Consider the following 13,625-nt stretch of genomic DNA (forward strand, 5'->3'; position numbering starts at 1 on the left):
CTTATCTTTAAAGGAAGCATTCCTTCATCCCTCCAGTCTGAGTTAAGCAGCTGACTAAATGTGGACGGATTAATCAAACAGAACTCAAACCAAAATCGTGCCAATGACAAAGTTTTATATTAGTGAACTCTGAGTATTCACGTTTCTTAATTATCCACTTGCTTACAGTCATTTGCCACTGTCACCCTCTTCCCCTTTTCCAACATAATTATCACAATAGTTTATATTTATTAAGCACTGTGTGCCAAGGACCCTACTAAAATTGCAGCGTGCCTTTATCTTATTTAACTCCTACGACAATACTATGAAATGTAGACACCATGATCATTCCTATTCCACAGAAAACTAAAATTGTACCAAAAAGAACAAAGAAAACCAACCTGAAATTATGGTATTTTATACTAATCCTAACTCACCACCTAATCATTCACCTAAGTTTCTCATTCCTTTTTTGAAGAACTAAAATTAATTGCAATTCACACTGTCTTAAAAGATGCTTATGCATCTTAAATAATTACATAATCATCAGTTAATTGGAAACAGATTAATAAAGTTACTAGTGCTATGTCATTTTTATTGTACTATAACACAAACACCGTTTCTACAATAATTTCTAAGTTGAAATATTTAACTTTACTTTTGTTATAATAAATGTTAGCCTTTATACATATATACATGCACACATATATAAAACAAAACAAGTAAAACTTTATTGTTTTTAAACTTTTATAAAATAAATATATGGCAACAGATTGGAAAAGTAATTTCATGTGAAATTCAGACTGGAGAATTAACATCTTTGCATGCTTTCAACTCAAGTATATACTCGAATAGAGTTTAAAAAGTTATTTCTGAGGGATGAGAAGTGGTAAAGTAGGCAAGAAATAGATAAGATAAACTGAGACAAGAACATTTAAAGTTACCAACTCCTAAAGATTATTAGATGCTTTTCCAAAACAAAACTGAGGAAGTTGAGGAGTCAGGATTAAAGAGAGTTACCTAAACATTTTACAATTTACAAAAAGTTAGGGAGTCAGGATTAAACGGGGTTGCCTACACATTTCATAATTTACAAAAAGTACATTTTCTTTTTTGATCATTATGATGGTAAATGAATAGTGTGAAGATGGAAATACACGAGGGGGAAGGGCAGGAGGGAAAGAAGGGGAAAAAAAAGGAAGGAAGGGTGGAGGAAGAGAAAAAAGCTGCTGATGGAAAAGAACAAATAATATGGCAGAGTTCAGCCTCATCTACTCAAGACATGCTAGATCTCTTAGGAACTAAGAATTCTCACTTTATTATTGTACTTGTAGTTGTGATCCACTATTGGTTAAGGAGGGTCAGAGGGAAGACAGAGATTTCCGTACTCAAAGTTTTTAAAATTTCCTCTCTCTCTCATTCAATTAAGAAATAACCAGGAAGGGCAAATTCATTCTGTATCACAGTGGCAAGAATTCTAAAATGGCCACCAAAATTCCCAGCTCCTGGTATATATACCTTGAATAATGCTCTCCCCTTTTGTGTGGGCAGAACGTGAGTATAATGGATTCACTCCCTTGATTAGGTTGTTATATGACAAAGAGAAAAAAATTTTACAAATGTAAAATTTTTACAAAAGAGTTAATAATGGATTTATAAAATGGGAGGTTATTCTGCATGTGCCTGGCCTACTCACGTGGGCCCTTAAAAGATCTGGAATGGGAAATTCTCCAACTGGCCTTGAAGAAGCAAGCTGCCATGTTGTAAGAAGATAAGGTTATCTGGCAAAGACCTGACGGTGGACCCTAGGAACTGAAAGTGGCCCCCAACTGGCACCAGGAACACAGGACCTCAGTCAGACAGCCACAGGAAATGAATTCTGACAACAACCGCAAGCTTCATTCAAGAAGACACTGAGTTTCAGATAAGATCACACACACCTCTGGCCAACTCTTTGACTTCAGTCTGCTGACACCCTGAGCTGAGAACTCAGCTAATCCATGCCCAGGCTCTTGACCAACAAAACCTGTAACATAGTAAATCTGTGTTGTTTTAAGTCACTAAGTTTCTAGCAATTTATTAAATGGCAAAAGACAATCCAATAACCATCCCTTAGTCAAAAAAAAAACAAAACAAAAAAAAACCCCAAAAAACAGAAAATCCTGAGCAGTCTGGCATTCAAGTCCTCTATACAATCCCTATTTGCCTTTCAAGACTTGTTTCCTCATACATTTATTCTCTCTTGGTCATCTACCCATCCTGATAGCCCTCCTTCACATTCACTAAACAAGATAGTCTCATGGACTACCTGCCAAACGCAAACACCACATAATATATCTTGAACTCTTTCATCTTACTTTAGTAAAAATGGGCTAAAATGTCCCTTCAGCCTGAAATGCCCTTCCTACATAATCAACATTCTTCTTTTCTCTTAGCTGAAATCCTACTTTTCTATTAATAGTCTTAAACATACTCCTTTTAAGAATTTGCCAGTGAAAATTAACTAGTGCTACCCAAACTGTATTCTCATAGCACTTTTATTCTTCTAACAGTTACTACATTTGGTTCACTGTACATGTAAATTATATCTTGATAATGTTTGAGAGTAAGCTACTTCTGGACAAAGATTATACCATTTCAATCTCAGTGCCTTGAAGATCGTATACACTCAAAAATGTTTGTTTTTGATGACTAAATGATCAAAAAACATTCCAGAGAAATGTCAACAGCCAATCTCTGTCATTTCATATCTAGTTTCAAAATGAGAGGCTAGCACAAATGTCAGGAGCAAGGGAGGAAAATAATTACGGTTGATAGGAAGGAAACTGATAATAATATGCCCACAATGGTGCCCAGCACCATGCAGTTACTTTAAAAGATGCTAAAGAAATAAAATATTCTTTCTGTTTAAGGCTACAAACCAGTAAAAAAATCTAGTAAAAAACATTTTTACTTGGAACATATTTTCCTTTGTTTTTGTCTCTATCTGAACTTTACTTCCTCCCTTTAAGCCTCCTCATTTTATGCTTATAGTGCCACACAGCACTCAAAACCATAAGGCCTATACCACAAACTCCCTCCATAAAAGCAGCACATGTACCCTCCCTGCTTTCTCAGAAATACCATGTTTATACGACCAAACACCATATTTACTAACCATTCACTGAGGCTACTCTTCACAATGACAAATCCCTAGGAATGAAGGAAGTACCATCCTAGCCTTTCTCATACTCTACATAATGGATTCGTGTGGGGCTTAATTCACATATACATTAAATGGCCTGGGAGGCAAGGGGGCAATGTTTTAGGAAAAAACAGCAAAATTCTTTGCCACTGTTCTGTTGCAGTTTATTATTTTGTATTTTGCCACAACATATTGAAATGTTTATGTTTCAGAAGGCCAAAAAAATTTATGAGTGCTTAGAAAGTATTAAAAAATTACTGCCTTACACAGAGAAACAGGGTCAACTTTAGGCCTTTACTCTTGCTGAAAATAAGAAAATAAGAGCAATAACACATACTGGCAGTACTAAAAAATGTCAGCTAAAATAAGAAGAAACAGAACAACTGTAAAAATCAGACACAAACACTACAAAGGTAAAGCAATTTGGAGCCATATATTATAGGGTAACAGCCATATCAAGCTTAACAGCCACTCAAGACATTTCTTTAGAGTACAACTAGTACAACTAGTATTCAAACTATCCCTCCTTGATATTCCCTTAAGTGCCCTAGTACTCCTTAAGTACCTTAGATATAAGATATTTTATTTTGTTTCACATTATGTTTATATTTTTAACTTGATCTCATCCACACTATGAAATTAAATCTCTCTGAAAGCAAAGGTCGTGTCCTATTTCAATATCCTAGGAAACTGTGATATAATAAATAATCAAAATTATTGTTTGAATGAATGTTCAATCTATTACTGACGACAAAATACTGGATATAAATATATAATTCTTAGTAATATGATTAGTTACTTGCACACTGTCATGAAAAAGAAATATTTTAAACTTGCTAGAATATAAACTTTAAAAAAATCATTATCCTGCTTATAAATGAATAGATAAGATACATTTTCCCTTGGGTAAATGTGATTTTTATGAAATTTTCTGAATTTTCATTACATTAATAATATACACTCAATGGTATTTAATCTTTTACCTTAAAATTTTTATTTTCAAGCCTACAAAAAAAAAATGTAAATCACAGAATGAACAGCTCTGTAAACTTCACTAATAGTCATTAAACCTTAACATTATACTATGTCTGTCTCTGTCTCTCTCTCTCTCTCAGCTAACAGGTTTCACTGAGCCATTTAAAAATGAGATATACATAAATACTGAGAGTATTTTGATGGTTGCCAGATGGGAGGGGGTTGGGAGGGACAGGTGAAGAAGGGGAAGAGATTAAGATGTACAAATTGCCAGTTTATAAAAACAGTCATGAGGCTCTAAAGTACAGCATAAGGAATATAGTCAATAATATTGTAATGACTATGTATGGTATCAGATGGATACTAAACTTATTTGGGTGATCACTTTGTAAGGTATATAAATGTCTAATCACTATGTCACCCATTTTAAACTAATATAATATTGTATGTCAACTGCAACTGAAACTTTTTTAATAAAGAAAAAAACTTGAGCTAACAAAAAATGGCAGTGCTAATAGACACTGATATTGAAGATGCATGTGAAGACTTTGCATAAAGTTGCTGCAATATACATGAAAGTGGGAGAAAGTAATATTTCCATATTAATATAATTTTACATACTAGGTTATTTTAGATGTATTTGTATAACTTACAATAAATAATAAAAGTGAGCTATAGCTATCATGGCACTTGATCCCTAAATATTTTATTCCAGCACACATCTCTTACTAGTGAAGAATTTCTCTTAACTAAGCATAATATCATTATCACAGTTGAGGGGAAAAAAACAATTCTGTAACAACAGCTATCCTTTAAAGATAAAACTGTTTTCCTGTACATTACTATATGAAAATAATTTCCAACTGTTGCCAAGAAGAAAAAAATACTATAAATATAGATATTTAAAAAGTTTAGGATTTTTAAAACAGGTGTTTAATGTAAAGCAGTATGTTTTACAAAATATACTAAAATGATTTCTTAAAATTTCATATAAAAATATATTACTTATTTTTTAAAGTTAGTCCTCCCCCCATCATGATGCAATAATTAAACTTAGTTTTATGGACATATAAATATCATTCTCAGTATTGCCAATTTTTATCAATCTTTCAAAAGATTTCCTCTCCTACATCCATTATAAATGCAGCCCAAAGTCTATACACAAGGTACTTTTGCGCCAAAATGTACATCAATTTTATGTTAAACATTTTTTAACAAGATTTTTCATGGTCAAAGACAATGTATTAAAATATCCTTACTTTGTTAGTGTTTGATTGAACTTTTTAGTACACTGCTTCTCCATATGGACTAAAAAGGAAAATCTAGTATACATGTAAAATGAGATGAGATTATTGTCTCTAAATTGCTTGACAGATGACTTAACCATAAGCTCAACCAATTTATAGCTTGCTTATTCATCCAGAAATCAAAGTAAAAAAAAAAAATGATTGCACCAATAAAGACAATTAGTCTTAAACTGTAATTAACTAGGATGGAAAATCTTAATTGGGATAAAAAAACACTAAAAAGAAACAGTGATATAACATATTTGATCACAACAGTAAGGTTTCAACTATTAGTTTTCAAAATCCTTGATAATAATCAATTAGAATGCCACATTTTAATATATTTATGTCTGGACAGATCCACCACAGCCCTTAGGGAAGAATAAATTTGCCTTTTTTCTTTTTCCATTCACTTCTAGAATGTAGCAAAATAATTTTCTCTCCTTCCTTTTTCATAAGTGGCTTTATTTTTTTGCAAATTTCATAGAATCAACTTAATTAAATGCCATTTAAGCAGTTATCAGACTCTTAAATACTCTCCCTTCTGAATCAAGAGTTCTGCTTTATAAGAGTCCATTAAAATGTGACAAAGTAATTTCAATATTCAAGTTTTAAAATGTAGGTAACTGGTATATTTTTACAATAAATACAATTGAGCTGTATTGTATGTTAAAAGCTCAAGATCTATTAAACAAATGTCAACTGGAGATAGAGCTAAAGGTGTTACTTACATTTGTGACAGCTATAGCATTTTTATCGTAGTATTTCTTCTTTTCGTATTTATCTCTGATGAAAAATTCCACTGCTCTGAAAACAGATAACTTAAGGAAAAGCAAAAGTTCAGTGACGAGTATATGCGCCTTTATTCATTCCTCTCCACAAAGCTTAGGCTCTAAATTCAATCTTCCTACTCCCTAGTCTATGCTTTCTTTTCCCACTATTTCTGCAACTAAATTCTGTAACCTACGTTTCTTTCTGCCAAAGTCTATCTCTTTCAGAAAATTTTCCCCATCCAACAAAACCAGTCAACCTAATTCTAGAAAGAAAACCACATTTCTCAATTCTACCACACTCGTCAGCTCTCCACACCCCAAAACTCTAAATTCAATTAAGATTCATTTTTAATTTTCAATATAAGAAACTAATACCCATATAGTATCCAGAGTATACCAGACATTGTTTAGGTATTGTCCACAGTTTGTTTCCTTTAATCCACAATCCAATAATGTGCATATTATTATTTCCACATCATAGATGAAGAATCAGCAACTTGAAAAAATTAAACAATTATGATTTCAATACTTAAGTTCTTTATCACTATACATAGCTGCCTCTGGTTGTATCATAGAGGATTCCCCTGTGTATTAAGAAAATAGTGGCCAATTCTTTCTTGCAAAGCTGAGGAATGTAGAAATCAAGAAGCTAAAACCAAGGTTAGTACTATTTAATATTTTTGAAATTGGCTGAGCTAGTCTTAACTGTTGATTCAGTGAGCCATTTCTAGTGGGATTTGAGAGTTTTGAGTTATCTGATATAGATGACTTCTCTTACCACTCAATCACAGCTTTATCATATTCTAATAAAATGGGAATTCTTCCATCAAGGATTCTTAACCTTTTTAGTACTGTGAACCTCACAAGTAAAGCCTGTGGACTCCTTTCTGGGAAAGTGCTTTTTAATGCATAAAATATAATACATAGAATTACAAAAGAAATGGATTACACTGAAATACAATCTCTGTAGATCCTCAGGTTAAGGCAACCTTCTGTTTAAAAGTCACCCAAAGCAGTAATACATTTTTCAGTCAAAAACTCCATATTAGCAGTTAATAAAAGCCTTTTAAATTGACAGTTGAGGCAATAGGTAGTAAGAAAAGTTGACAGACCACTATACAGTGGATATAAAAGAACTGAGGCATTCTGAAAGCACTCAAAGCCTTTTCATAGTGGTAAGCAAGACAGAAAATCTAAACATTCAATTTATTACGTAAGCTGAATGGCTGAAAGACATTTTTTAAAGATAGTTTTCTACAACCCAAATATGTGAAAGGTACTTTGGATTCTCTTTTTTTCTCCTCTTAACAACTTATAAGGTAGGTGCCATTTCACAACTAAAACTGGGGAATAGGAAATTTTAAAAGTTCTCTGAGATCCTACAGGACAAAGGAGAGTTGTGACTCAAAATCAGGAACGTCTTAACATCTAACTTTTCAGAAAGTTACTGGTCATCACAAGTTCATTTGTGAATCAGTTAATTTCTGGTAATGATAATAAATGCATTAATATCTAGAGAAGAATGTCAAAGATGAAGGGTGCCTTCATTTTCAAAGTGGCCTTGGAGCCCCTTTCAAATAAAAGGCCCCAGAGCTGCTACATAGCTGCATATTTAGATATGTGAACATTTTGACAGCCAGTAAGAAAGAAATTACCAAAGTATGTCAAGATTTTCATAAAATGCAACAGTATTTTATATAAACTATTTCACATGTAACTCAGCTACATGTTAAGTTTATGACTATAAATCCTAGTAATATTACAGTTTTCTATTTTTCTAATAGAAAAAAACGAAACAATCAAAAAAGCTGATCTTTTGAATAAAGTAAAGCAAAGTGGATGCACTGAGCAATTTTCATGGTAGAAACAACTATTTACCTCCACAAAAGAGAAGAAAAAAAGAATTTACTTATTAGACTAATGAGATTTTCACTCCAGGTAACTTGAAATATATTTATTTTTAAATATTATAGAAATATTTTTTAAAACAGTAATTATATTTAGTTAAATATAAATATTATATAACATATGTACATAGTTATTTTTTAACTAAAGAAAACTTAGAAATCCAAATTTTTAAAGTCTAATTTTAAATATCTGAAGAGAAGAATAACAATGATATTTTTCCTTCGCAATGATAAACAACAGTTTATTTTGGATAGTGTTTAAAGTATACTACATATTACATACAGCCTGATAAGATTTCACTACTCTCCTTTATGAACAACAAAGAAAAGATCACTGTTTATGACCAAAAAATTATTATTATTAAGGTTATAAATACAGTACATAAAATAATTTAACCACCAATAATAAAACTAAAATACTGAAAACTATGATGGTATCATATATATTGAATCTGAAAAAGGCAAACATTTTAAAAATAATATGTTGCTGTGAATTTTCAGCAATAACAGATGTCAGTGAAATCTTAACTTATTCTTAATATATTTTATATAAATAATTCAACTATATGAGTCTAATTTCTGCTTATGATAAAAAACCCTCTCAGGAATTATTTAAGAAGTAAAAAATTAAAAATTATATGGACAAAAGTTAATATGTTTTCCAAAGATATAAAACTAAACTAAACTAAAAATGAAGCATTAGTATAGGAAAACATACTAGGATCTTCCTAATTTGTAACACAAAACATTACTTTTTAAAAAGCAATCAAAGCACACCACAAAATGAATTTTAAAAATTCCACAGGAAGTCACCTGAGGAAAGACTGTGATTTAGGGAACATGCTATGTCCTTGGTTGCTCTCAGTTCCTACATGTTTCTTAGAGCAAGAACATATCACATGGTCCTTATATATTTCTGTGCAAGGTCCCACAATGCAAGCCAATTCTTTGTTAATTCATCTAAAGAAACAATATTTTATTCCAAAGATCAACAAACTTTTTCTTAAAGGGCCAGAGAGTAAATATTTTATGTTTTGCAGGATAGTCTGCACTGCAACCATTCAACCCTCCCTTTGTAGCTCCAAAGCAGCCATAGAAAATGAATGGGCATGTCTATGTTCTAAAAATTGATTTATAAAATCAGGAGTTGGCTCATGGGTTTGTAGTTCTTAATTCCTCAATTCTACTCTAACACTAGAGCTCAAAGAACAGCCAAATTGGATTTGTAGAGAGTCTCTGTGTCTGCAAATTGTCACTACAGTAGTTCACCCTCATCTACGGGGGATACGTTCCAAGACCTCCAGTGGATGCCTGAAACAGTGGGTAGTACCAAACCCTAGATATGCTATTTTTTTCCTATACATACTTACATATATACCATGATAAAGTTTAACTTATAAATTAGGCACAGTAAGAGCTTAACAAGAACTAATAATAAAACAGAACAATGAGAACAATATACAGTGATAAAGGTATGTGAATGTGGTCTCACTCTCAAAATATCTGGAATTTTCCATTTAATACTTTTGGACAGTGGTTGACCATGGGTAACTTGAGACTGTGGAAAGTGAAACTGTGAATGAGGGGACTACTGTATAAACCATCTGAGGAATTTTCAAGGAAAAGTATTCCCAAAGAAGCTGGTCTCCGATGTATATAAATCCTCATTTCTGGTACCAGTAGGCACTTGCTATTTAACTGGCCATTATTGTGACCTTGAAGTTAGCTAACCTACTAAACCCATATCTAAATATGTAAATAAAATAATACTCACCTCAAAAAGTTGTTGAGAGTTTGGGAGATAATATATATAAAGCACATAGCACAGTACCGAACAAATGGTAAGCATTCAATAAATGAAGTTAGTTTTTATATAAATTTGTATCTCAGTTTCCTCACATTTAAAATGGAGATAACACTAAGGCTCATCTCACAGGATTATTATAAGAATTAAGTGAGTTTATGTAAAGAACTAAGAACAACAGTGCATGGCACACAGTGAAGTTATTTAATTTTTAGCTCTTATTATTAATAAATGTATTCTGATAGTCAAATCTTTTAAACATGGGGCCAATGGTAGAGGGAGGAAATGAACTGCAACTACTGTGTTAAGGGCTTTGATGGCTTGCTATTACAAGTTTAAATAGATGAGCAAATGAAAAACAACCACAAAAGAACCAATGAATTTGGAAATCAAGAAATATTTATTTTCATTTTCCAGTGTCCAGGTGCCCTTTGAGATGTAAGACTTAGTTATACTGATTGAGATCAATAACACAACCAACAAAAAAAATTAAAAATAAAATAGCCATATTTCCAGGGATTAAAGGTAAGGAATATGTTAATTCAAATTTAAGTTTAAGTGGTTGACCTAGTAAACAAACAACAAAATACCCTAGAATCTTCCCCATGCCTATAGTTACAAACTATTCAGTAGAGTATCCTCAATTGTTCCTGTCCTCAAAACTAACAAATGGCACTATATAAGGCCAGAAAATTTTTAACAGCACTATATATTTTATCTTTTAACATGTATTTATTTGTATTTTAAGACTTCCCCCCCTTTCTCTAAAGATACCATTTAAAAGACAACTAAATTAATATCTACTCCCAAAAAGAAAATCTTCCAGTTCCTGACACATACCACTGACAGCAGTAAAACTTTCAAAAGCTCAAAGGAAGAATGGCTGATTAGCTTTGGTGCACAAAAGATCTCATGGAACTGAAGTAATTAAAGATTTTAGATAAGACGAAATATCCTAATAATGAAAAGCTTAATGTAAAGTTTTATCATTTGTCATGCACTAGTACATGCATCCTATAATTAACCACATCCCACATGAGAAATTACACTTTTACAGCAGCTTTTGCATAACTTTTATAATTGTAAAGCTTTTAAAATGACAGATTTTGTTAAGAATGCTGTGAGGTCCCATATTATGTGAGTTTTACTCAGTTTGGTTCCACTTGCCTCTAGAGATGAGACAACTATATTTAAATCAATGATAGTGCAGAGATGTTAGGCTTTTAAAAGAGCACTGGGCTTCAGAATGAATGATTCATAAAATAAAGAAAAGGGAAAGGTTTTCTTACTAGTCTTCTTAATACAACTTCCAAATCACTGTTTCATAATTAAAAGAAGGGATAAAAGTGATATTGCTATAACTAAAGTAAAAAAAAAAATTAAGCAGTCTAGTCTTACATTACAGAAGCCACTCTCATGGGTCCAAGAGCTGTCATCTTATACTTTATCATTAGTAGTCATCTACCTCAAATTTGTTTAGACAAAATCCTTCTTTAAGTCGTTTCTGACAACTATTAGATTATCTTTTTGTGAACAGTAAGAGACCTACACCTCATATAAATATGACCATAATTTGTAAATGCTTTAGAAGTAGTAACATTTAGTATGAAAAACCAAATAAATGTACTTGTGTTAACAGCAAAAATATACATAATCCAAAAGCCTGATGTGATTAATACCAGGTACTCAAAAGTTGAAGTCTTCACCTAGACCTTATGATCTAGTTGCAGAGTCCCAAACTATAAACTTATATCTAGTTTTAAAGGCCATCAAAACTCAAATGTGGCAACATTTATTTTACTCGGACTATCATCATTAAATAATATTTAAGTGCTGTTAAACAGGGCAGAATGTCTGGAAGCTTTGAGAAGTTTCTTAACAGTTTTTAAGCATTCCACTGTCACTCTCCCCACCAAAAATGAAAATATAATGCTTTCATTGAGTTATTTTGAAAATTAAAAAAGATAATGTACATAAAATGCTAAGCTCAGTGGTTGGCGCACAGCAAACCCTTATTAAGCAGATGTTCTTTCCAACATTATATGTTTATTGTGTCAAAAGTCAAGGATTTATTGATACCAGACACCAATCAATTCACTATAAAAATCTCATCTCCTGAAATTTTTAGATAAATACCAAATTATTTAAAAATATATTAGCAAAAATATCAGAATAATTCATATCTCATTCATCCTTTGCTTCTATAAGGTTCATCATAAAATTGATGGTAATTACTTAAGAAACAATATAGCTACTGACATATACAAAATGGTGCATAGAAGAGTTCAACATGAAAAGATACCAACAAGCTATATATTGTCCTTCCCTGAGTGTCTCAAGGCATTGGAAAATAACATGGAATCATGGTGATGGATGGAGTAACTTAGAAGCATTCCCAAGATTCTCAACAAAACCCAAAAAAAGAATAAAGGACCACCACCCTAGGTAACCGTATCTTCACACAGCACTTTTCTAATCCTTACACACTAAGTGACTCTCCAATTTGCAATACATTTCCTGCATTCTTCTAGGGTCCAGAGTAAACGGGTATCTCCATATGTGTATTGAACAGACATCTCAACCTGCCCCAAGTAATGAAGCATGGCTCATTATCTTTCATTTCTAACCCTTAAACCTTCATCTGGTACTGAATTCCTTCTCTCCACTGAATTCTATGGAACATCAGTCAAACTAGAAAATTTGAGGTCATCTCAGTGTCTTTCTCAGAAATTAAGCCAATTTTAACCTAATCCAACTACTCCTGCTTTCCCAAGTACCTTCTGATCTTCCCAGTTTCTTCCTGTCCATTCTCAATGCCACTATCTAATTTAAATCGACATCACTGCTCTCATATCAAGGCTACACTAGTATTCTACGTGGTCTCTCTGACTCCAAAATCTTCTTTGTGGTAGAAGTTAATGTTTCTAATGTTTCTTCCGCTTCAAAATGCTTTTGGCTTTTTAAATCCTTCAACCATTTGGGCCAAACTATTCTACATAGTACTGAAAACCCTTCACAATCTGGAAAATAAGCTTCTACTGCCACTTGCCCTTCAAAACTTAAATCTTGTCACATCAGAACCTTAAATATCATGTTTCTTCACACGTTAATATTTCTGCTCACACAATCTTTTATGCCTGATATGTATCTCCCAGTCTTATCCTAGGGTCTTGTTATAATAAAAATAGCCTTAGACACCAGATTGTTAAATTTGTGGGAAGAAAGCAGGGAAGCGGAAATAGAACAGGTCAAACACAATATTAACTTTTTGTCTGTAACTTAAAAGGTTTCTATACAAATATGAAAATATATATAATGGCTGGTATCTACATGTGGAAAAGATCACCTTTTTTTTACTGTCCACACGAACTATGTTAGTAACTGCTCTTTAGTAAACTACATTTTATTGTCAAAATTGCAAATATCACCTTTGGATAGAATCACAAATATCTACAATCGATTAGATAATCTTATTTATAGAGCAGCACAATTTCGATGAGTTGCTTTCTCAAACTTCAATATGAGTTTGGAAACTCCTATAGAATCAAATGATTTTCTTTAACAAATGTTAAAAATATTCTACCAAAATGTCTTTGAGAATATATTCTATTCATTTATTAGAGCAAATTCATAAAGTAAATACAATTGTGCAACCTATGCAAAGAGGTAGTGTCAACAGTAAATATTAGCATAAATTACTTCAGCACTTCCACTTAT

The 13,625-nt window shown here is 32.2% G+C and overlaps 1 protein-coding gene across 3 annotated transcripts in view; it reads right to left on the reverse strand.

The window, feature by feature from the left end:
* Nucleotides 1-13,625, reverse strand: part of SMAP1 (small ArfGAP 1) — a 123,146-nt gene that overhangs the window by 58,087 nt on the left and 51,434 nt on the right. For all 3 annotated transcript variants that reach the window (XM_039853234.1, XM_039853236.1, XM_039853235.1), the window contains exon 4: nucleotides 6,156-6,231. In XM_039853234.1, coding sequence (XP_039709168.1) covers nucleotides 6,156-6,231 — 76 coding nt within the window. The remainder of the gene's footprint in view (nucleotides 1-6,155; nucleotides 6,232-13,625) is intronic.

This window comes from Pteropus medius, unplaced genomic scaffold (genome assembly GCF_902729225.1).
Source record: "Pteropus medius unplaced genomic scaffold, Ma_sr-lr_union100, whole genome shotgun sequence".
NCBI lineage: Eukaryota > Metazoa > Chordata > Mammalia > Chiroptera > Pteropodidae > Pteropus > Pteropus medius.